This window comes from Geospiza fortis, unplaced genomic scaffold (genome assembly GCF_000277835.1).
Source record: "Geospiza fortis unplaced genomic scaffold, GeoFor_1.0 scaffold130, whole genome shotgun sequence".
Lineage (NCBI taxonomy): Eukaryota > Metazoa > Chordata > Aves > Passeriformes > Thraupidae > Geospiza > Geospiza fortis.
Genome location: NW_005054300.1, coordinates 1,796,818 through 1,822,667, shown reverse-complemented (window position 1 = coordinate 1,822,667; position 25,850 = coordinate 1,796,818). Strand labels below are relative to the sequence as shown.

At 37.8% G+C, this 25,850-nt stretch overlaps 1 protein-coding gene across 1 annotated transcript in view; it reads left to right on the top strand.

Annotated features, from left to right (window-relative positions):
- SHOC2 (SHOC2 leucine rich repeat scaffold protein) overlaps window positions 1-20,764 on the top strand; it is a 62,080-nt gene extending 41,316 nt beyond the window's left edge. The window contains exons 4-9 of the mRNA XM_005416377.2: window positions 7,766-7,896; window positions 10,724-10,912; window positions 12,177-12,299; window positions 14,410-14,547; window positions 15,035-15,152; window positions 16,424-20,764. Coding sequence (XP_005416434.1) covers window positions 7,766-7,896; window positions 10,724-10,912; window positions 12,177-12,299; window positions 14,410-14,547; window positions 15,035-15,152; window positions 16,424-16,632 — 908 coding nt within the window. The 3' untranslated portion in view covers window positions 16,633-20,764. The remainder of the gene's footprint in view (window positions 1-7,765; window positions 7,897-10,723; window positions 10,913-12,176; window positions 12,300-14,409; window positions 14,548-15,034; window positions 15,153-16,423) is intronic.
- Window positions 20,765-25,850: the final 5,086 nt, after the last annotated feature.

Genomic DNA, 25,850 nt, shown 5'->3' with positions numbered 1-25,850 from the left:
TAATTGGATTCTGCTAGTATTGGGCAATTGCAATAAGTCCAGCCTTTTCTTTATCTGATTGAAAGCAGTGACTCCCACTCTTGTGCTCTAATATTTGTATTACTGTAAGCCCTGTCTAGTTCTTGTGATGGTCTCATAAAGGAAAACTTCTGGTTCTTGTTGCCTTCAATTCTAGACTTAGTAAATGTAAAGTAGTGAAATTGACTGGAAAATGTCAGATGGAGGGTAAATGGAAAGTGACTTGCTCATTTTGTCCTCCAAGTTCAGAAGGGGACAAAAGGGACATGAGGCTGTGAGGTGTTGTGTCACACTAGTGAAGATCAGACAGTACTGCATGTGATGGGCAGGGCACATTTGGGTCTCAGTGTTTGCACGGGCTGATGCAGATGCTGAAAGCTCAGGGTGTGACATGGCAGTTATGCAGAAGAAAATCATAACAGTTGCTTCTGCATTTGGGAAGTCACTGTTGAATCTTCCCTCACTCTTCAGGAAGTTTCAGGGTGTCCTTTCTCCTTTCTTTAGGTTCTTTTCCTGGTATCTGCTGTTGGACAGCATTCAACTCCAGGGAAGATACAAAGTGGAACCCTGGTCTCCATAAAATAATTCTCACATTACTTAATTAGCTAAAATTGTTAAGATATATTCATGTGTTGTACATTTCATGTTTTCTTTATATAGTAGGGCAGACTTAAAAAATTAAACACATCATTCACTTAGGAAAGGTTAATGTTTTTATCACGTTGCCAGTTGGGTATAAACCGTTCGTACAATATGATTTACATTCATATGTATTTTTACTTTCCCAGAAAGGCTTTAAATAGTCATTTGAAAAGGGAAAAAAACTACCAATGAAGAATTAAATTAAATAAATTTCAGTTGCTTTGTCTTACTGTACACAGTGTGAATTGAGTAAAATGAAATGCTTTCATTGATAGCTCAAAATAAGGTCCAGCTGTTGTTTTTGTCTCTGTTGCAATGTGAAGTGTTTTGTATTTATGTTTTAATGAATACATTTCCAGTGCAAACCCAATATAGTTAAATACATATGTACTATTTCATTAAAGGTTAGGATAGCTTCTAATGGCTAATTAATTCTGAGTTTATTGATTCAATGTATTTATGAAAATATTTTGTATTTTGTATTTTGGTTGGATATTCATCCTAGGACTGGAGTGGGGGCAGTTTATTTTAGTGAATGCATGTACCTTCACACAGTAATTAGATGCAGAGACCAGTGTGTACGGATGTATTATAACTGCAGCTCAGCATTTTCAGAATGATTAGTATACTGCAGAAAGAAAAAGCCTATAATATTATTTTCTTTATGTGAGAAGCAGGCACTAGGGAAGAGTGATTCAAAAGAACACGTCAGAATTGAGACAAGTGTGTCTGTGAGTTACTTGCATTTTGATGAATGCATATTAAATTAGTTTTAAGTTGAATTTTCACCTAGACAGTTTCAGAGACATGTCACTAAGAGTTTGTGCTCTCTAGCCTTATGCAGGTGTTGTGTGCGGTGTGTATTGGGTACCTGAGCCTTCGTTGCTCAGGTTTTGCAAGTATCTTGTGTGCATCTTTTACACAGTCAGCAATGTTAGAGTCTGGAATCAGGTTGAAAAATAACTGACTGCCTGTGGTCACAATTTAGTGTTTCAATATTTTTATGATGAGCGAAAACCTATCTTTGGATGATACCAGACTGAAAGTAGAGAGAACTCTTTGCTCTCTTCAGATGGCATTTAAACTTGTAGAGGTGGTAGAGACTAATTTTAAATTAATGTTAAATAGCTTTCTAATAGATAACATCTTCATCAGAACTCCTAGACTTTGCAGAAGGAGGATAAGGCACTTTAATTTGAGCAGGGAAAATAATGATGGACCCTGCTGACTTTGGTAATTTGTGAATTTGATTTTGCCTCCTACACTAGCCTGCCTGGTATATCAGGAGGTATTGGTGGGTGAAAAGAAAAATTAAAATACTCTAAAAGTCACTTTACTGTTAAACCAGTAAAATTAAGTCAAACTTTTATTGTGTTTAACTACACTTTTCTATTTGGAACAGAACAATTACATTTCATGCTTTGGCTTTGGTAGTTGGTAGCAATGATCAGGAGGGATTCTCTTCTCTCCTGCAGTTCTGCTAAGAGTGGTTCCCTTCCACCCCCATCACCTTTCTGTTCCCATTCCCATTTTTCTAGGGCATCAGCCTTTAGCCAGAGCATATTAAACATTAGCGATGTAGGGGTTGTAGAAGGGATTTGTTGTCTCAGATGATGGTTGGTGACACAAGTTTTAATTTGTACAAACCTACAAGCTTCGATTTAGGAAGAAGGTGCCCCCAGACCAGATGAATGATGGCTGTGGGATTTTGTTCTTGTTTCCTCTGCAGCAGGGATCATGGGATCTCTTTTGGGGTGTCTTGTAGGACCAGTCACTTTGTGCTGTTACTCTCTGCTTGTGGAGTGCAACTGAAGGTTAAACACTTTATCTGAAGCCTTTCATTTTACTCTACAGCTATCAGGGGAACCGGTTTGCTTTCTGATAAGAGATTAGATTAAACACACCAACAGCTCCTTTCACCTAAATATCTGTTATACAGTTAAAAAGTTGTCACAGGGGTTGGCTGACATCTGGAAAACTTGTATATAGTAAGTACAAAGTGTGGCACAGGCATCTTCTGACTCAGGGCTATTTTAGACCAGGAGCCACTGTTGAAATATCTGAATGCAGTGTTTAATCTCTGTCCACAACTGCCCCTCTGCAGCATGTCTGCCCTCTCCCATACAATTTGAAATTTATTTCACATTATCATCTTTGTTATTCTCTCTGCAAGCTTAATATAATGTGGTGTATTAAATTTAATTATTTAATTAAATTAATTTTTAAAGTGACATCATGTTTAATTTTTAAAAAAACTATTATTAAGTTTAGGTCTACTTCTTGCTTTCAGTTAGTTAAAAATGACACCTGGTATCTTTGTATGCAAAAAATGACACCTGGTGTCTTTGTATGCAAACCAGCACTTTTTTTTGCTAAAAGATCCCTCAGTGAATTAAGCACATGGCACTCTATGAAGTAACGTGTGGCCATGTAAAACATGTTCTTTAGTAGGTGACTGCTCATTGTGTGCCAAGTTGAGTCAAATCAAAATCTAAGAATATTTATGCAAGTGAGACCATCTGAAATACTTAATAGTGCCATGTAGTTTGTAGCAGGTTCCTGCAATTTTCTGTTGTGTGCTGAAGTTCACATTATTGTTGATAATGATCTTATGGGATTTGATGTGCACAGCTCTTATAAGTCCAATTTGTGTTTTTAACATTATCTGTAGAGGTTTTGTCTAGTGAACAGATTTTTAAATTGATCTGATACTTTTGGTTTATTTAAAAGAAAACAACTGATCCTGATAGCAAATTAGCTTGATGAACTAAGTTTCATATTAATAATGACCTTTCATCTAAGGATAGGGAATTTGAAGGATTATTTTAACTGAGGGAGTGAAAGGAAGAGGTGTGGTAAATCTCAGAAGAAGAGAGCATTTGTCACTCTGTTTAAAAAGCACTAGTAGGACTTTGAATTAGGAATTTGTATTTCTTTATATTATTCAGTTTACAAGTTCTTTTTTCTCTTGACTTTGAAATACTTAAAAAAGAGATGTAGAGACCACTTCAGGTGGTCTTTCTAAAAAATATTGTTTTGTTAGCACAGTTTCCTGCTTTATTTTCTGTCTTCTCTTTTGCTTTTTTTTGAGGGGGGGGATTGACAAACACCTGTTTTTTCTTTGATTAATATTTTTGAAGTACCCTTAATAAAGAATTAATTTAAACCATCTATTTTGCATCCCTTTTATTATATCAGTTTAATCTAATATTTCTGGATTTGGATGCTACCAAGGATTTTTAATTTACTTCTGTGTAAATGAAGCAGCTAATCCTGAAAGAGACATAAAGTCACTCCACTGAAGGGATTATGAATTCTGTGCTTAGGTTGCTTCAACCCTGAGAGCTGGCATCTGCTCATGGGTGTTAATACTGTGCTGGTGCAAAAATGGTTCTGAGACAAGACATCTGTGAAACCTGGATGCCAAGAGTAACAGTTTCTGACAAAAGTTGAACTAAAGCAAGTGACTTTTCAGTGAGTTGCTTAGGCCTGGTGTGAGTTTAGGGCTCGATCAGGCTTTGCAATCTTATTTTTAGAAGTACCACTGAATAAGGCAGTTGAGTTTACAAGGGTTTTCGTAACAGGCTCTCTAAGAAAACAAGTTGAAAGGCGTTTTGCTGTTGCCTTTCCTGCTGGTATCTGCTTTTCACTTGTGGTTATCAAACTGTCACGTACATGAACATCCAGTGCAGCGTTTTCTGAGTCATTACCTGCGAGGGGCTGGTTCAGAGCAGCTGCTGAGGTACAGCTTCAGTGACAGCAGTACAGCTGCAAATGGTCCTGGTGACAGTCTGAGCTGATCATGATCAGTTGTTACCCTCCTTGCCTTATTCCCTAGACCTAACCTGACAGCCCATCAGCAGATACCCAGTGCTGTTCCATCTCAGAAAGCAGTAGCTGAGCTGGGAATGATGGAGATGAATGCAAGCACTGTAAAGCAACTCCAGACAGAGGTATCAGCTGGGCAACCCTGAGCTCAGGGAGCTGTAAGTGGGATCATTTGGTGGTTCAGTGCACTAGGTGTGGTCTTGAACAACTTGTGACAGTTTCTGTGGTAAAACAGTTTGTCACTTGGTTTTCATGTTAGCCAGCTGGCCCCTGGAGGCAAATGTTAACATTGTGCTGATGCATTCCTGTTAAAAAGAAATGTTAACTTGGACACACTGGGCAGAGGGAAGAGCTGTATCCTGTTTTGTGAAGGTGGGTCTAGGATCTGGCTTGTCCAGCATGTGAAGATAAAAGCTGATAAGGGTTTCACACTGTGATGCATTCACAATGAGGTGTGTGTATGCACTCCAAGGATGAAAAGGTAGCTGAGCCTTGTTGACAGAAGACTGAGAGGCTGTAAATAAATTTTGGTTTGAAGTGGGAAGGTGGCTCATGTTGCCTGTATCAGCTGGGCTCAGGACACTCCTTCCAAGAGCAGTAGGAGAGGTGCTACTGATGCAGCTGCAGCTGAAATCTTACTATTTTGTCCTCAGGAATAATTGTATTTAGTGCTGTGGAGTGTAAAACAATCATAAGGAATGTGGTACACACAGGATGTGTCTTCTGTTATGCCTTTGTGTGTATTTCCTATGGAGAAGAAAGATAACTAGTAAAGAAACAGTGATAAAGTTCTATTAAGAAATGCTACTTATGATAAGGAGAAATTACTGGGAGCTGCTATTTATGCCTCCTTTCTTCTCATGATAATGTCATGAGGATCGCCAACGTGTGTCATTCTCTTCTTTATGGTACATTTTGACTCTCTCTAGTGGCTGCCTTGTTTCATTTTTCTGAAATGCCACATTGCTGGTAGGAAGAGAGCCATGTACATACAGCCTGTGCTCACAATCTGGAACTGGCACAGCAATGTTGTATTGCTAAGCAACAGTTGGCATCACGCTGTCTACTTCCCTGTTCTTCCTTTTCTCCTGAAAAATCCAGATCAACATCTAGTGCATGTTTTAGGTAGTGAAAAGAATAGTAGGTTTATATCTTATTTTGTGTGAAGTTTGTTGCTCATTCTTTAGTAAAATATTAAATAGCAGTTCAGAGAAATACAGCCAGGGTGTGCTTTGTTCATCCCTAGGATGGCAAATCCTAGTGATCTTGCAATAGAATGTTTTTTGTGTGAAGGGAGGCAAGTTTTTTATTCAACCAGCAATGCCTGATCTCACGAATACAGCATGAAATAGCTAAATTATGTACAAATCTGTGTCTTTTTACTAGTGGACTGTAGGATCAGAATAGGTCGTTATTCTCTTTATATGCATTGCAGGATTTAACAGAAGAAGATGAAGATTTGTGCATTGCAGTGCAGTATTGATAGCCTTGGATTTTAAATGCCTTTTTCTTAATCAGTGAAGACTTTCTTTGCTGCTTCTATAAAACTTAATTTTATACTTGTTTAGAATCCAGCACTTTAAAAAAATAGAACTCAACACCCAATTGAAAATACTATTAGTTAAGCAATGGTGTGTAGCTACCTGTTGTGACTTTTGTTTAGTTGTTGATGGTACCAAGAAAAATTTGTTGCCAGGCTTGTCAGATAATTATCAGATATGCACTGAAAACTCCTCCTCTTTTTTTCACCATTTGGAATATGTAGATGATTTTTGTTCTATATTAAGGGGTTTGTGGGTTTTGGATTTTTTTCAGTTGCAGTTTTATGGGGGAACTAACATTTTTTGTTTTCTTATTTGACTTTCACTGCTCTTGTGACTTCTCTGTTTTAGAAACTACAGCGAAATCATACAGCATTCTTTCCAGTTTCAAGTTTTTATTATCTACATTCCAAACTATTTGGTGATGTTGGGGCATTTATTTTGACCAGGATCAGGAAAGAGATATTTTGCTGCTTGCTTTGTTGAAAGGTTTTCTCTGTCTAGCAGACATACTCTGCATTCACTTCTTCCTTTGCTGTGCTCCAGTAACCTTTGTGTAAGTGCACATGCATAGACACTAATACAGCCTTCACTTAATGAGCAGTTAGACTGTACATATTAAGACCCCTTCATCTTTTAAAATTACTTCTAGTTATTCATTCTACCATTTGTTAAATTCTGTGTTTCCTTTCTAATATGTTGGTCTGGTATTTCAATTTGCAGAACAAAGGTGTTGTGCCATGGGTGGTTGTAAAAGCGAGTGTAAACCAGCAAATGTTTTTCAAGGAACTGATTGTGTGAATTAATTGTGTGTTCACAAGCCCCCCTTGTGTGAAGTACACAGCTGCACAGACACGTTTTCTGATTGTAGGGATGAGCCAGAGGTGAAGTTTCTTTGTACAGTTTGGCAGTTGGCTTTTCAGTGAAGTTCAAGGCCTTTCTATCTGCAGGAGAAGCTAAATGCCCCAGTGCCCATCAACAATATCCTTGAGCAGTTGGTTTTGGTCTTTAGTACTTGTTAGATGGTAAAGGTTGGAGCTAAAGGGAGCTTCAGATGGGAAATTTTCAAGCTGCAAGTTTCTCGAGATTTTTATTCCCTGACAGAAAGACATTTTGACTGGGACCATCAGCCTATCACTATTCAGAAATATTTTTACATGCACTACTGTCCAGATTTTTGTAGACTTCCTCCAGACTTTTCCTTCAGTATCACTTAAAAACTTGGAAATTCTGGGGTTTTTCCTATCACCTATTAAAGGTTTTCTTGCTGTTGGAGGATGGTAAAGCTGTGGGGTTTTTTTCCCTCGAGAGGAAATTTTTTTGCCAGGACCTGTGTTGTATGATGCGTGCCCAGGTTCTGGTAATATGATTCATGGCATTGAATGATACTGTCTGTAATTTTAAAAAGTCATTTTGGGACATCTGGAAAAATGATGGTATGTTTTGTTGATAGAAAGATCAGGATAGATGGACTTTTACAACAGGACAATAAGCTTTGCTTGCTTATCATATTATGCAGAACTTCAGAATTATATTTAATATGCACAATCTACTTCTGCATGGTTGACTTCGGCATTGGAAATCTGTGATTCTCCTGCTTTGGGATGATAGCTCCATTTCACCATTTGAAATTTTGAAGTGTAGGGTGAGAGACAACAGAAGAATCAGAAGTCACACCTTGTTCTGTGTGTTTGTGTGATTGTCACAGCATGTTAACACCTGTTTTCTACCCGTAGGAAATCTGTCCAGTCTAAGTCGTCTTGGCCTGAGGTACAATAGGCTGTCAGCAATTCCCAAGTCTTTAGCAAAATGCAGTGAACTTGATGAACTGAACTTGGAGAACAACAACATTTCTACTTTACCAGAGGTGAGGAGTAGAGGGAGTGGACTGGGGAGGGGATGCTGCTGGAGAGCATCCATGTTTTGTAAAGGGAGTGGAACAAGGGAAATTATTTCATCTTGTATTTTAAATCTGAGGAATACTCTTTGTTTTAACCTAAAGGTAATGTGAATTATGTCAATTGTGTAGATATTAGGTATATTTAATCAGTATAGAAAGACTAATGCCATACAACCTGAGTCAAAACTGGGAGCAGCACGTGGTTGTATTTGCTGTGCTGTATCTTTAGAAAAGCTTAAGTAAGGAGTTCAGATTCCCACCCTTCAAGCCAGGTAAGTGTTTCTCAGTGTTTCTGCTTTGTGAAGCATTACTACCTGGAAGTAATTGTTCAGATGACAGAAGAAAAATCTGATGTGATTGCTTCTTATTTTGGATATTTATTCAATTTCTTTAGAACCTTTTAAGATGAAGACTTCATGACACAACATAAAGTTTATAGTCTCCTCTGTTTTAGTGATGGTCAAACTGCTTTCCTAAGCTATCATCCCCACGACCCCAAGCTGTCTAAATTACTAGTATAAAATGAGGTTAAAGGTTATCTAAATATGTGTATAGCAAACTATAAATAGAAGAAAACGAAATGCATTAGGAATTTAGCAAAGTATTTACAGTAACAAAGGCCAGTAAGTAACTAATTTTCCTCAGATAAATTTCTGAGCTCATCAATGATAGACTGAAATAGAGAATTCAATAAATGTTTGTGCAAGACTGTAATTTAGGAAAATGCTAGAGTGAAAGCCACCAGGCTGCTTTTAGGATGAGAGCTAAGCTAGCCCACCCCACCCAGACGTGTTACAAAAGCAGCTGCAGTGTAATTACAAAAAGCTAATGTGAGGGATGATTACTTGCTTTAAAACATGTTCAGTCATAATACAAACCTCTTTGTAACTGTGCTGCCTTCTTCAGGTATATTTGCCCACAATATGTTAACACTTAAGTTTGCAGAAGTGTATAGTTTATACTGTAATCTGTTTAAAGTAAAACATGTTATGCTATAAGACAAAGAACTGTATTTGTAGAAGAAATTTCTGAATTTCAAAACATAGCTGAAGCTGCTGACACAATGCCTAATAAATATTTTATCTTAAAAGGATGGGCTGGAAGAAGGCAGCACTGCCACAGCTCTCATAGATGTAAGAGCATTGCTCTCTTTGTACTGCCAAAGCTCTCTTGCTTCCCTTCAAAAGCATTTAATTACTCTAGGCTATTAGAGTGAATTAGCTAACATATTTTAGATATATTTTGGTATACATGCAGCCTTCAAAACCAGCTTTTTGAAATGCCAAAATCCATCTGAGACAATAAACTGTCTCAGTGCTCAGGGACTGCCTAACCCTAGGACTAATATCTGTTAATTAAAGTATAGGTAGAAACAATATTCCCTAACCAAAGATTATAGTAATTAATGCTGATTTGAAGATCCATTATTTTATCTGTAGTGGGGAAAATGCTTCACTGATATTTGCTGAAATGCCCCCACTGTCTAAAGTTTTAGCCAGGGCATGTAGGTAAGTCCCTTTTAGATCCTATTTTATTTACAATTATGTTAATAATCTTTATATACCTAATATAAAGGTATATAAAGTAAAATATAAACTTTATATACCTAATATAATTATACCTAATATTTACACAATTGACATAATTCACATTACTTTTAGGTTAAAAGTAATTTTTATTTATAAAAGTAGCCAAAGCTTTCCTGATGAAACAGCAAAGCCATGTTCTTAAAGCATTTACAGTGAATATGGAGCTCAAATTGCAATCCAGAAATACTGACATTAGGAATATGGTTGGAATCATTATCTTGTTACTGCTCATTCCTGATTGCAGATGTTGCATTATTTATGGTATGTAATGCCATGCATAAATCTCCAATTTCTGTAATACTTAAGCAAATAGGGCTGGATTCAAGTTGGTGTAGTAATAAGCAAAGGTGACATTTCAGCAGTAATTTAGATCTCATTATCCATCTCCACAGTTCCAGCAACATGCTTGGCACGTAACTAACAGATGAACTGAGATATGGGCTGCTGGGATTTTGGAATCTAATTAGATTGTCAAAAGAAATGAAACTCTGGATTCAATGGACAGCCCTTGCTATCCAGTTTACCTACAGGCTTCTTGCTTTTTATTTTTTTAAGGGGAAAAAATAGAGCAGTAACTACTTAGGAATATTTTAGAAAAAGGAAAAAACAATGGAATTTTCCAACCCATCCTATTCTTTTTCTCTGTCTGATTATCTGAAACTATTATGGTATAATTACAAGACACTGACAAGTTGTGATCACAGTATGGATTTTTATGAAGTTACCAAAGATTTGAACTGGAATTATCAAATGCCTCTTTTGGGAGCCATTGTGTGGTGTTCATATTTCTTTGGGCCCCATTATGATGTGGGGGAGTTGCTGGAGCCAAAACAGCTGCTGGGGATGGGATGGACACGCTGCCCCTGTGCTCCTGGAGCAACATGTCATTAGAAAAAATGCTATCAGAGGAGAAAAGAGTTACCAAGCCTCCCAAACCTGTGCTTTTAAATGTGGTATGTTTGATTTTTTTGTATCTGTCAGCATGCAGGGAGGAAGGGGGAAATAAGGTAGTGGCTGGTGACTGTGAGCAGAGATTGTTGCTCGTGGAAGTTTTATCAAATTTAACACTGGTTTGTGTGTTGCAACACTTCTTCAGGGGATGGACTTGAAGGAGGAAAAACATTTCTAATTAGACCCATAAGGGAAAAGAGATGCATTCAAATAAATCTGTCCTAAGTTCTTGGGTGGTTTTCTTCTTTCCACAGGGTCTTTTATCCAGCCTTGTCAAACTGACTAGTTTAACATTGGCCAGGAACTGCTTCCAGTCCTATCCTGTGGGTGGCCCGTCCCAGTTCTCCACAATCTACTCTCTCAATATGGAGCACAACCGCATCAATAAAATCCCCTTTGGAATTTTCTCCAGAGCTAAAGTATTAAGTAAGCTGAACATGAAGGTGAGGCACAGAAACATGCTACTGTGTGAAATCAATGAGGAGCACTGTTTGCTGCTCCATGAATTCTGGCAGACTTAATAATGTAAGGAATGAATTTATCATGCTGAAGTGGATGCTGCTGCTATCACATATATAAATAATTCTGTATTAGTGTAAAATAGTGCTATCAAGATGTTACTGATTTTCTTTATGTTTTGTTAGTTAAGATTTTGTCACATTTGCTTGAGTTTAAACAGTGAAAATAAGAAAGCTGGGTGCAAAGTTCTTGAATATCCACATGGGACACAAGCATGTAGATTAGCTTATTTCTCCCTCAGACACTCTTACGGTTTACTTTTTAAACAGAACTATGTAAAAGAATTTTTTTAATAATTTTTTTAATGAAGAGCACAGCAAAAGAACTTATACGTGTGCTAATACAGTTAAAGTAGGGAAAAAGATTATATTTTTCTATTAATAGATTTATTTCAAGAAATGCTTGAGCAGTAGCTAAGCTCAGCTACTGTTTTAGAATAGTTTGAGACAAATGAATCCTGAATTTGCATTGTCCAGTTTTTTCACATACCCATTTGTAACTTTGCCTGTTTACCACAACTTTGTGTGACCATTTTTTGAAAGATTTTGTGGTGTCTAGTCTAAATAAAATATTTAAAAAATATTTTGAGCAGTAACATGTTCAGGGTAATTTCAGATGCTTTTACTCTGAGACATTAAAGTATATGGCAGTTTTTTGATTCTTTTTTTTTTTGGATGTGGGTTTATTGGCTTTTTTCCCCTCAGCAGGGTTTGAGGTGTGGGTTCTGGTGGGATTTTTTAATGATGGTGTTTATTCTCTTGATTGGTTTGTTTGGATTTTTTTTAAAACTCCATATATTTTTAGGATTCAAACATTTGCTGATAGTGCCTTTGTAAGTTACAGTGAACTTTCTCTTCTTTTTTTGAACCCACCATCCATTGTATTCAGCAGAAATAGGGCAAAAAATGTTTTAAGCATAGTGTGAGATCTTGAGAATTTTGTGCTTCTTACTTTTCCACTTCAGTTCATATTAGTAACAGAGAGTCAATTCTGTAACTCTAGATTGGTACCACTGATATTTGGTGGAATTTGAAAAAAAATGGCCAATTACCAACATTTTGTTCTTCTGATTTCATTATCAACTACGTTGTTATGAAGTATTTCTGGTAGCAGTTCGTTTAATCTGTCAGATGCCTTCCCAGCTTCTGGCAAGGGCAGACCCTAAATGTTTGATATGTTAAATCACAGGACAATCAGCTGACGTCTCTCCCCTTGGACTTTGGGACTTGGACAAGTATGGTGGAACTGAATTTAGCGACGAACCAGCTCACAAAAATCCCTGAGGATGTCTCTGGGCTTGTTTCTCTTGAGGTGAGAAGAGTATAAGTTAACAGCTAAGTGAATACTTGCAACATAGGGATTCTCTACTTCAGGTTTAAATAATGTTACTTTTGGGTCAAATAAAGCTAAATAAATGTGTGTATCTGTGCTATTTAATTTAATGTGCTATTAATCTGTTTGTGGCTGTTGTCAACAGCTTTTGAATGTTCTTTAGGCTCTTGATGAGTGTGCACAAGCCACTACCTACAGCTATATTTTTAGCCAGGTAGAAAGAAAATTTTTTCCAACAGGAATCAGTGTTGTAAATGCAATGTTTCTGAACTTGGTTCAATTCCTGGAGACCAGCATGGAAGCAGCAGGGATCAGAAAAACATAATGAAATGTTTGACAGCCAGGGATGGCTTGAGTGTAGCTCTGTGAACCTCGTAGGCAGCCAGGTGGGAATTCTCAGCCTTTGAGGGGGAAGAACTCGTAGGTTAAAAGCATAAACTAAACCTGCTCTGTCCCCTCATCCTGTTTCTCAGGGTACCATCAGCAGAGACAAGTTATTGCCTTGGAGGGACAGAAAGAGAGAGGTACTTGTTTGGGCAGTTGAGGGGACTTTGTAGGCTCTGTGAGTTGCTGGGAAAAATCTGTTAAAGAGCTATAACAAATGGCATATTTGAAATTGCAAATTTCTAATGTGACTTCTTCTGTGAATATTTAATTATTCCTGTAGTGTGGGGCTAAAATGATGACAGAGTAATAGTTACTTAATAGCCCAGTTCCCTTTTAAGTGAAGGCTGTGGTTGATGTGATTGGGAAATTAGTAACCTCTAACAACTGGGTTTGCTGGTGGTCTGTCAGCTGCTGAAGCTGGAGAGCTGCTTGGTTTGCTGACTTGTTACCACTGTGTTTCTCTGTAATTAAAAAATCAAACACAAAGAGCTGTTGGGGCGGTGTTTACACAAAAGTGAAGGTTCCCACAGCAGTGCTAAGTCAGATGCATTGCATGTAGGTAATATTGTCTGTTCCTGCCTTTGTTTCTTGATAGGCAATTAAAACATTCCTGTTCTCACTGCTCTGTGCATGCACAGTGCATAAAAGATGGTCCCTGAAATGCTGCTTGTGCTAATCCTCAGGCATTGGCTTTTTTCACCTTGATTTTCACTTTGATTCTCACCATGCCTTTGTTTTGTTCCTGCCTGTGGTGTTTTCATGTTACATGAAGCCAGTGAGAGTTGGGATTATTGGTAGAAGAGAGGAACTTTCCACCTTGGCTGGTTGTGTGTGGCTGGCACGAGGGTCCACACTGGCTGCTCTTTCACATCCTCATGTCTCCATGTGCCTCCTTAAAGAGCTAGATAATAGCATTGTTTAATCAGTAATTAATTACCTGACTACTCATGATGCTGTTATGAGGCTTGATTACTTCCAAGAACTTCAGGGTTTCTCTGGAGGAAAAATGGTGTGTTAGTGTAACCCCTGTTAACTTGCCTGTGAAATAATGAATAACTGTTAACTCTGTTAACTCTGCTAACCCTGCAAATAAGGATGCACTTCTTCAACCTGGGCCATTTATAATTCAGCTCAGAAAGGAAGAGAAAAACAAGAGGACAGTACTGTAGTAGGCGTGGGTGTGTGATGGCAGCCCATTTTGGAAAGCCAGTGCACTGCTTAGGTGCTCCCATCTGTGTGTTTATTTGCTGCTGCTCCTAACCAAAGGGACACAGGGAGAAGAGGAAGTACTAAGCTTTTTAAGGAGGATTTGGCAAGCACAGCAAATAATGTAAAACATGATTAGGAGATAGCTATAAGGAAGCATAACAAAATGAAAGGCAAATTCAGGAAGAAATTGTTTTTCTTTGGTCATTTGAAGAAATAAGGTTTCTATTATTTTTACTTTGCATTTATTATTACGTATAATAAATATTTGAAATAAGTATATCCTAAATGTATGTATTTGTATCATTAAAGACTTCAAAAAATTATGTTAAATCACTGACTTGTTTTATTTTTTTAAAATGTTCCACTACTTCCTTAATGTAAATGTAGGCTAATATTGGACTTTATTACTTAAAAGTATTTTAAAAAATGTATTTTACTCTGTTATTTACTTATTTTGTTGCTGAAATTCTGTGTTTGGTGTTTCTTTTTTGAGGTTCTTATCTTGTCAAACAATCTCCTTAAGAAACTTCCCCATGGAATTGGAAATCTACGGAAACTCCGAGAGTTAGATCTAGAGGAAAACAAACTGGAATCCTTGCCAAATGAAATAGCTTACCTCAAGGATCTGCAGGTGAAACAATAATTGGTCAAGATAAGCATCTTATGTCCTTTATTTACACCATGCTGATTTAATTGCAGCTTTTTGGATGAGTGGAAACTATTTGAGACTGGACATAGAAACAGAAGTTAAGCGTCTTGTGCAACTTCACCCACAATTAGTCCCCAGTAACTGTTCCCCAGCTTTATTAGTGAATACTGAACAAAAAATTTGTGAAGATTTTAACTGTTGTACCATGAGTGTGATACCACGCCAGGAATTATTTCAGTCATGCTCATGAAGTCTTCTGTGTTTAGGCATTTGTTTTATTAGGCATCTTTTTATTTTTACATTCAGTGATCTTGATAGAGATTTTAAATGTTGATGAATGGTTGAAACTTTTCTTGTTCAAATTCAGGAGAGTAGAGCCCATTCATTTGTCAGCCACATATCATGTTACTTGCTGTCATTCCAAGCAAAAATCATTAATTCAATTTGTAAAAATGTGTTTTTCCCTTAGAAATTGGTTCTGACTAACAATCAGCTGACCACCCTTCCCAGAGGAATTGGTCACCTTACCAATCTGACGCACCTTGGGCTTGGAGAGAACCTTCTCACACACCTTCCTGAGGAAATTGGTAAGATCCTCTTGTCTGGTTTGATGTAGTGTGTCTGGGCAAAGCACATATCATAGCCAGCTATTTTGCCCATCAGTGAAAGCCACAAAATTAATTTGAAACTTCTAGATATGTACAGCCTGATGTGAAGGATGTGCCACAGGAACGGCACTAGAGTGATGTGCAGATGAAGAAGGCATGGTTTGTCTCTTGCATCATCTTTGGTGAGGAGCCATTACAGCTGCTCATCTTATATGTGCCTCAATGTGAGAAAAACCTAAAATAATCTAAACCCAGAGCTTTGTAATTTAGAAGCTAGTGGGGAGAGTTTGCTGTAGAAACAAACTGTGGAATTAAAATCAGTAAGAACATTTTAAATACCATTGTAGGAGTACAGTTTGGTTATTAAAGCTGGATGTCTTCACAGATGAGAGCTTATTGTCAGGTGTGACTGTTTCATGTATCATGCTATCAACTGTTTTCTTCTATAGCTTCTCCTTTTGGTTGGTTTACTATGCCATGAGCCCTGCCTACTGCTTTCTCTTGTGAAAGATTAAGTAGTCTCTTAGGTTATAGGAGATGTTTATGGTGTATAAGATTGGAAAATGGGGAATATTTTGGGGAGGACTTCTATGTTTTTGAAAAGAGGAATGGAAGTCTTAAAAAGAAATTACTCTGTTTTCCAGCTTCTGGTTAATCTATATTGCAGTATGTGTAGAGGCAAACTGTAAAATTTTAATTCAGGAAAAAAATTTCACACTTGTTAGTTCCATTTAATAAATTCATAAGTTAATCTTTCTGTGCAGAGAAGTCACACTCTTCTGCTTTTTTACTGTGACACATGACAGTTATGGTTTCAGGTCTTTAATATATGGTTTCTAACTACATAAAAGGAATGACATAGATATTTTTAAAGAGAGACTAGATCCTGTATGGCATAAGTGTTTCCTGGATCCTTTTGACCAGATAGCTGTTCAATGTTGCCTGCACTTGCATAGCTCATGAATGGCTATGGTGAATTCCCTTTCAGTTCTCTTATTCTCGATATTTGCAGTTCATTTATTATCTAAAGGACATGCCCTAATGGATATTTTTACAGGGAAATTAAAGCAAATTGGTTCTTGCTTAGGTACTGGTGAACAGAACTTGCTGTGCTTGAGAACGGGAGTCTCATTGACTCCAGGTTCTGTATAGGAAAGAGTCTTCAAGTGGACTCGGAGCCTCTGTCTGAAAGTTAGGGACTGCATGAATCAAAAAGATACTACTACTACTTACTATTTTATTTTAACCAGGTACACTGGAGAATCTGGAAGAACTGTATTTGAATGACAACCCCAATCTGCACAGCCTTCCCTTTGAGCTGGCTCTTTGCAGCAAACTGTCAATAATGAGTATTGAGAACTGCCCGCTCAGCCACCTTCCACCTCAGATTGTTGCAGGAGGACCCTCCTTCATCATCCAGTTCCTAAAAATGCAGGGACCATATCGTGCCATGGTCTGATGCTCATCGACTTGTCCAATACACTGTACAAAATACAAACTGCATTAATGTTGTAATTGTCTGTATATGTATATATAATATAATATATGTGTTTTATATTATATTATATATATATAAATATATAAATAATATAAAAAGGCAAATATAAGACTGCATTATGTGTTTCTGCTAATAGAGGAATCATAGCCATTTAGATTTGTTTTTTAATTCTGTAAAAATGCTTGTCTAAGTTTTCTTTGCTGAACTTGATGGAAATTGTCTGAATAATCTGAAAATGCCAGTTCATTTAAAGCAATTGCCAATGAACTCAAAGTTTAAATTTAAGGGACAAAACCAGTTTTGCTTAGATTTACTTTCAGTTAAGAGAAATGTATAATCTTTATATAACGAACTTTTCTGTTTTGCTCCCCCCGCCCCTTTTTTTTTTTGTGTCAAAACCTGAAAGGGTCACGTCCCCTGAGGTTGGTATTTTCTTTTAACTTATTTTGAGATTTGAAGCAAATGGTGTTTTTATATTGTTTACAGTCAGAGTAAATCACTGGATTTTGTTTTATTCTGATTTGCTCTGTTTTAATCAATCATATCTAGAGTTTATATGCCTCTGCTGATGAATTTTTATCAACCAGTTTGTATACTAAAAACATACTCATCAGAACAACTGGCAGGTGAAAAGGATGCAGTCAAAACAAAAAGAAAAGAAAAAAAAAAAGCTTGAATTCCTTTAAATCTTGCTTCCCTGAATTATCAGTTGCAGGCATAACATATCTGAACTGAGCCTTTTGCAGTTGATCTTTTCTAGCACAAGTAAACCTTTTCAGATTGGTAAAAATGTGGAGTATCCTCAGTGAAGAGCTGTTTTCATTGTGTGAAGTAACAAGTCCATGAGGTCTAACAGTACAGTTAAGTGGCAAGGAAATAATATATATGTACATTTTTATTACAATGTTGAGTCATAAACTACAACAGGCAATTTTAAGGATTCCTTATAGACCTTGTACAATAAATGAATGTGTCTTACTTTTAAACACTGCAATATATATAAGTTTTAAGGTTGGTTAACAATGTACTATGGTTTTATATCTTGACTTGCCTTGTACCTCCTTCCATTATGGAACTTCTGTGTCCAAGCACAATATCTTCACACTGTGCTGTTTTGCTGCTGAACTAAATGCACTTTTCCCCACAGCTGGGGCACTTGCTTCAAAATATTCAGTTCAGTATCTTGATTATTCTTTTTTAACTTCATCCTATCTGTTTCAGTATTAAACCGATCTGTTAAAAAAGAGGCACCTTTTTCATTTGTGCAGAGATGTTGGTAGCTCAAGAAACACTGTAAGTAGTGGACATTCAGTTTTACCATGAATTTCTTGGCTGTTTAGAAGGCAGAAGATGCTTCAGGGAGATTTTCACTATTGCTGCACTTGCAGTTGTCCATTTTCAGGAGGGTAAGAACTCGAGGCGGTCACATTCCATGGTTACCCAGGAACTGTTCTGTTTATACTTACTGGAATTGCTGCTGGGCTAGTGTGACTTACAGGGCTGTAGCTTTTGCACAAAATCAAATCAATGGATGCCATGGGAAATCTGTTTCACATGCAGAAGTTTGGGAATATTATTTCTGGCTTTCAGGTGTGCTTATTTAAACATATTTCCTCAATCTACTTGCATTTTGTTTTGTTGTATGTCTTTTCGTTAACAAGGAGTAAGTTTTAAATGGAAGGCAGGTGGAGATATAAAACCTTAGAGGGCTTAAACGTGCTGTAAAACTATTGTAGATGTCACTGGATTTTAATAAGTAATGTTCTGTTCTTTCTCACACACTCTCTCTGTTGTTCCCCCCCCTTCCCTTTTTTTTTTTACATCTACTGTAGCTTTTCAGTTTAGACTTTAGTTTATAAAAGGCTAGTTCCTTACAGTTCTGCCTGAGTTAATCTTTCTCAGCACTAAGGTGTTAAAATATGAAGATGCTGAAATGCTTAGTGTCAAGACTGTAATTGAAATTCTGAATATACTGCAAAGTCCGTGTTTGTGCCCTCAGGTCCCCAGGGGGGAAACTGGTTTGGTTAATATGGTTCCTTAAAGCAAAAGTGGCGACCCCTTGTGTTTCCAAACGTCTTGGTCTCATTCTCTGTCTGCTCCTCAATCCCGTTTTTATAAGAGTTCAAGGGATTGAATTTGTTTAGTTTGTAAATATGTTGATTATTCACCTTGTTAAGGTACATGGTTAATGACTGTGTGATTGGAGCTGACCCTCTTGCACATAAATTCCTGTGGAGAAGTTGGCTACCAAAACAGTGCTCATCACACTCACTTAAAAACAAGCTATTCTTTTCAGTACACTTATAGGAATAAATAAAGCTATGTTTTAATTCATTACTATATTAAAAACAGGATATTTTTTTCAAACTGTTTTTCTACTAGTATGGTTGTTGCAATGCCAGATAATCCTGAGCCCTGTTTTAGGAGTTTAATTTCATACCTTTTGAGGTGAATGCTTATTTTTTCAGCGTCTCAAGGGAGATTTGAATAAGAGCAGTGTGAGAGAAGCTCTGGTGCAGGAGAAATCAAGTCAAAAGAATCTGAAAAGTTCTTTAAAATGATCTGAAAGTTTAAAGCATTAAATATCTGGCACAGATTGGGAATACATGTATATAAATCCATGTAAGTACAATACATGGATTTATATCCAGATCTGTACATAGATCTATATAAACCCAGCCATTTTGATCATTCAAAATAGTCTTACCTCCTGAAATAAGACTTTTGCATTTCCCAGGATCCTGGATTGTTACCCAGTGTAGATTCTAGATGGTTTTATTACCTGGTGACATTCAATTGAACACACATACTGGCTTACACATGTTCAAGAATTTTATTTGCCCATGTCAGTTGAAGTATGAGTGGAAAGAACTTCATTCTGACAACTGTATGTATACATAAATACAAAAATGTATTTGTGTATCTATACGTGTATGAAAGCAAAGACAAGGTGGAAAAATAAATTATTTACAGCATTTTTGAAAATAAGATTGAGAAACAAGTGATTCCCAGATACTTGTATTAAATGTTTATTCTCCTTGCTATACTGAGGGAAATAATTTAGAACTGTTATTGAAAAATATGACAGTCTTTGGGTGAAAATCATGACCTTGATTACTTGTCCGTAGCCAAAATATCAATTTTTTATGTGTCTGTGCCTGTGTACATACATACTCATGACTCATAGACACTATCCTGAATCATGCCTTGATTTAACAAGCTAAATTATTATAAATTATGTAGTATTATGGAGGTCTGGAAAGGTATAAAGCAGATCAGAGATTTGCTAAACCATGAAAAGAAGAAACAGTTGCTCTTGTGACTCACGTTGGTCACATATTGCATTTTAATTTATTAAAGAGGAATTTTTTATAATTGTTTGCAAAAGTTTTTTAGCATAAGCCTTTTAAAATTTTGTCTCTTGCTGTCCCATATTCAAGTTTGGTACTTGGATTGTCTCTGGTTAGTGCTTAAGCCCATTGTGTCACCTGGAAATCAAGTGTCATCTTCAGTCCTCAGAGTTTGAGATATCTCTTTTATTTAACAATTAGAAAGCTTTGAGAGGTTCTTTTTCCTCCCCCATTTTTTTTGACCCAAAAATAAATTAAACTTCTAAATCAGCACAAATCCATATCAGGAGACTTTTCATATCTGGATGCAACAAAGAATTTTCCTGTCAGTGAAACACCTCATTTTTATCAAAAGAAATGCCAAAATAGCTTTGAGTTAGAAACGTGCAGTTGGTGTTAATTTGCACAACACAAACTTCAAGGCACGGTAAGGATGATTACAAACAAATGATAGGATCTAAAAATGGGTTTGTTTTCTCATTAGCAAATATCAAAAAATTATGTTTATTATTATGCTGATTTAGATCTTAACCAGGACTACACAGGACCTTTGCTGTGGAAAAATATCAGACCACACTAATTTTGTGGTTAAAAGCTAAGTGAGAGTGTAAACAGTCTACAAAAATGTACTTTTAATCTGAATTATTGTAATGTTGTTATGTCTATATAAAAGATTGCCTTGCTTTTTTATAAGAGTCATTCTGTATCAATGCATTCATTATAAATAGTATATTTGTAAATAAGCTGCCACTGAGTCTTTTCAAAGTTTTCTAGTATTTCTAGTCTGACATTAACCTGGATGTAAGTCTACTTTTGCAGCACCTCAAATTATTAAGAACTGTGTTCTCTTTATATACTTGCCACTCTTCAAAAGATCTCAAAATATAGATTTTTCATGTAGAGCAGTTACAGGAAACTTCAAAAGTTGGATGATAGTAACTTCTTTACTCAGAGTCATGTAGAGTGGAGACCTTCTGTACAGCAAATATTGGTAAAAAGTTTTATATTCATTTTGTTATGTTTTAGTAGGGCATGTAGTAAAAATATCCCATGGCTTTCTCTCTGATGGGGAAAATAAATCTTGGACTTTAGTGCAAAATGCATTTCAGCAGCAACAAAATTAAAGTAGGTATAGAATTATGATGCCTAAAAGACAGACACCAGCATTTAATCTTCAGGTTCAATAACAGACAGTATTGCCCAGCTGCCATGGCACTGATTAAACTGATGTCTTCTAGCTCTGTCAAGCTCATTGCACAGACTGCTTCAAGAAAGTCATGCTTACATTGTGCCCTACAAACAAACAAACAAAAATCCAGTGTCCTTGGAAGTCAGAATAGAAATCCCTCAGGAGTTTGGGCATGAGGAAGGAGGCAGAGGACTGCAGCTGGTTCCTTAAAAAAGCTGGAACCAGCTCTCATAGTGTGCAGCAGTCACTCGTGCACTAATGAGTGCTCCTGTCATTTCATCAGGTCCCTGCTGATTAAAATCAGTAGAGGGTCTGATCAAAATACTTAAATTTTGGTCTTTGAGGTGAGTCAGTCCCTGTATAAGTGATCTGAGAGTCTAGAAACAAGCCAGTCTCCTCATCAGCTGGCACTCCTGTGCTGTGGTGTTGGACCAGCTGCCATCCCCCTGTCTGGCAGGGCTGTGCAGATGTGCACATCAGGATGTGCAGCTCCTGTGCTGCACTGCTCAGAGCTCACCAACCACTGCTGGAAGGGCTTTCAGAAAGGAAACAGCATCTACATCACTGCATTTAGTAGCCTTGATAGATGAAGCAAATTCACAGAAGAAACTTTTTTCTCCTTTTTCATTTATTTTTTTTTTAATTTTACATCTCTGTGTATTTCTGGCCTCTGCAACATCCTGTGTCTAATAATTCTACAATATAATTATGTACTGGGTTAAAAAGTACTTCCTTTTGTTTGTTTTGAACCATGCCACCCTATTTCATTTGGTAATTCCTAGTTCTTGTAGAACTAGAAATTTATGAACAGTTTTTTTCCTGTTCATCCGCTTTTTACCACTCTTGAAAGTTTTGGGTTTATGTCTTAGGTTGCCAAAGACAAACCAAGACAGTTTATTTTCATAAATGGCAGCATTTTTTCTCCAAGTCATGGAGTTCTAGTTTTTTAGCTTCTCTTCAAACTAAACCTCTTCTATTCTCTGATAGTTTCTGCTGCCTTTCTCTGTGGTTTTCTAGTCCCAGCTCTGAGTCTTTTTCCTGGTTCATGGCCTTTAGCAACTTCTTTTGTTCTTTGTGTACTTCTACTTTGTGAAATTAAAGTACAGTTCTGTCATGAAAATTAAAGTTGAGTGGCTGATAAAGTTTAGTACTAAGGTCTGGTGAGGAATAATCCCACTAGGCAAGGATAGGATTAGGATTTATACTTCAGATGCAGGCCATCTTCTGCTGTAATTAATTGTTTCCTCTGATTAGCTATAACTGTCTTCCATCATCTCTTGCAACTAGGTATAAAAGCCAGAATTAATATGAAATTTTTCATAGTGTGCTGATTTAAATAATGCCAAAATACTCTCTTCATGCTAGTAAGAGTTCATTGTTTTGGAAGATGTGACTTTTGAATATTTCAGTTGACCTTTTTAAACTGTCAAAGCCCAACATTTTCTGAAAGTACTGGGAAATTTCTGATATTACTGGGTTTTTTTTGAAAGAGAAATTGGAGACTGAACTGGTTGGGTTTTATTTTCTTCCTTGAAGTCTTTGTAGAAAGCTACATAAGAAATTCACATAGTTAAAAAAGAGAGAAGAAAAGGAATCTTCCCTGACCCTTCCATGACAGGGAGCATCCTGCCAACAATTGGTGTCAGCCAGAGCTTGGCAGCCACCTGGACTGGGGGGAACTTTCTGCTTGTGACTGCTCTTTGTTCAGATGGTTGAAGTGAGCACCCCCAGATGAGCCTGGCCTCAAGAACCATGCTATGTGGCTCTAACTGAGTGAAAAGTGAAAAATGTGTTTTGTTTCTGCCACCCCATGTCCTTAAGGCTGTACAAAAGGCCTCAGCAATATGCAGAGGGTGTCTTGTGTGTCTCTGGTGAGACAAAGAGATGACATATTTGTGCCATTAATCCAGCCCAAGTGCTTCAGGATACCCAGTGTCCCAGCACTGCTGTCCAGTGACAGGTCCTGCTCTCCACTGGTGGGAGTTGAGCATCTCAGATATGCACTGTATGTTGTTTAGTGTACAAATACTGCATAAAATCTGAACACTGGGCAGGTCTATAGAGCATAGCTGGTGCTGTGAACTCTTTCTGATGGCCATGGTAGAAAAAGAAGTGTTAGAGGGCTGGAGATGGTTAGCTTTGTTACAACTGGCACAGGCTGAGTGCCTTGAAAGCTAATTTGTTTCGTTTTCACAATCCATCTCAGTCAAATAAAATACATCATCTCTTCATTCAACCCTTGCCTCACTTCAGTTTGTAAGAGTGGGAGATAATTTGATTACTAAGATCAAATGATGATGTTTTAGAGGAGGAGCCATCTGGAGTTTCTGAGTGAGCAGCTGGCAGCCTGGGCTGCATGGTTAATGATCTATGTGCCTTGCAACTATTTTTTTCTGCTGCAAAACCTTTTAAGAGTCTTTAGAGATCAATCTACCCCACTGCCTCCAAGTAAGATGCTATCTGCAAAATTGCAGACAAGTGTTCCCTTTTAAAAGCTCTTTCCACAGCACCCTCTTTTTCCTTTCTATTAGTATTTTTTTTGTTAAGACTCATAATGAATCCTTAATTTACTGTAGTTTGGTGCTTGGCTTTGCTTGACCTAGTAGTAGCTGCTTTGCATTTTGTCCTGCATTATTACAGCTCTACTGCCTGAAGTGATTTCCAAACTTTATGTGGTCAGTTTTAATGGAAATATATTTTTTCGTTGAAAATCTTAAGATGTTTGAAAACAGCCATGGTGAAGACAGTGCAGTAAAACTCTTCTCTCTGTATGACCCAAGGTTTTTGGAAGCCTTTCATCGTTTTTGGTCCTTGCCAAGTGATGTTAATTGAGTGGGAAGTTATAACTAACTTAGAATTATCTATCCTTGCCAGAGCAGCAATGGGCAAGAAGTTTAACTAGGTATGCAGCTTCTGGTCGGGGACGCTGCTCTGATTTCAGGCTTTTTAATCATCTCCAAGTCAAGCACTTCTTTTTAGGCCTGCCAGGCATTTCCAGCCTCCCAAAAAGCTGCATCAGACAGTGCCACATGGTTCAGATGTGGGGAACCAGGAGGGAGTGCCAGCAGCACCAGGGAGTCAGAAGTTTGCCTGGAAAGACTGAAAGGCACTGGAGGCAATTCCCTAAAAGCAAATTGAGCCAAGTGAAGAGTGGGTGGTACCCTGCCAGCCTCTCCTGACTGACGCTGTTGGTAGCCCAGGCTGCAGCTCCAGGCAGGCAGGAGAGCACAGCCAAGATTCTTGGGTCTGTGGCTCCACCAGATGGATGGTCCTGCGGCCAGGCCAGTGCTTTTTCTGAAGAAGCTTTTGAAAGCTGCGGAGGGTTGATGTCACTTTAAAACAGAGCTGTATCTGGAAGTAGCAGAATCCCCCATGAGAAGGAGGGGCTTCTCTGGCATTGCTTCTTTTTCCCCCTGTGAGCTCTTCAACTCCTACCAGCTCTGATCTCAGCCTCTCCACTTGTGCTCTTACCTGCCAACTCTCTTACTTCAGATTTCACTCTTCGGCCAGCAGCCAGGTATCTCACTCCCACGCCTTCCACACTGTGCTGAGCTGAAGTCAGGGAGAGCAAAAAGATGGTGTAGGACCAGTGACTTTTGCCCCATGAACCTGATGGTGCAGCCAATTCTTCTGAACTCACTTTGTATTGGTTATGAGCCCCTTTTCTCCAGTTCTATTGCAGAATGGAAACACCAAGAGAAAAACAGGATTTGGGAACAGATGGCTGGGAGAGGAAAATAAAAAAGATGGAGCAGCTGCACACGACACAGCTGTGCATTGCTGTACAGCTTCTCTGTTGGCTCCTTGGACACAGCCAGGTTTTTCTATTGTGTTTCAGAGTCCCTGTAAAGGGATTGATGTCTGAGTACTTGCCAGATAAAAGATTTGGCTTGGGGTACATGTCAAGACTCAGAAAGGAATGAATTTTGATTAAATGGCAATTCTGTGGCCAATCTGTGCTCCAAACCATTTAGGAATGAGGATGGATGGTTTAATTTTTGAAGTGACACAAAATGCTTAACAGTTCGGTAAAGAGTTCTGAAATACGTGTAATGCTTAATAATGTTCATCACTTCTGCTTTAGGAAAACCCACATGCTCCCACAGTTAAATTGTTGCTGAAGTATTAATAAGAAAATGACATTTTCATTTCATACAGACATGTAATTCCCCAGAAACGTTTAAAAATTTACATTTTTTAAAGATATTTGTTGAAGTTGCCACAATTGCTTTTTACCATTTTTCTTTTGCTCTGCTTAAGGAAAACTGAAATTGGATTGTAGTGAGGAATCAATGATGATCTTCAGTGACTTCAGCTCCAGAGGACTTTGCTGGCCTGGCAGGGTGTCCCAGTGCACAGGGACCCCTCCTAGGAAGGATGTGAGCCTGGTGGCTGGGTGGGTGGATCTGAAGGGCTCCTCAACAGAATGGTTTTGAGTTGCTGTCAGTTAAAGCCAAGTGCATTAGCAGTGAGCTGCCTTTCTGAAGATTTGGGGAATATTTTTAGCCTAGTTAGAATGAAAGGGTGCTGAGATTTCAGTTGTGCTGTTTTCCTGTGCGTGTCTGAGGGCACTGGTGCTACACCTCTGGAAGTGCTTGGATGCTGTATGGCAGTTTCCACTTTGTGCTTGCTGCCCAGCA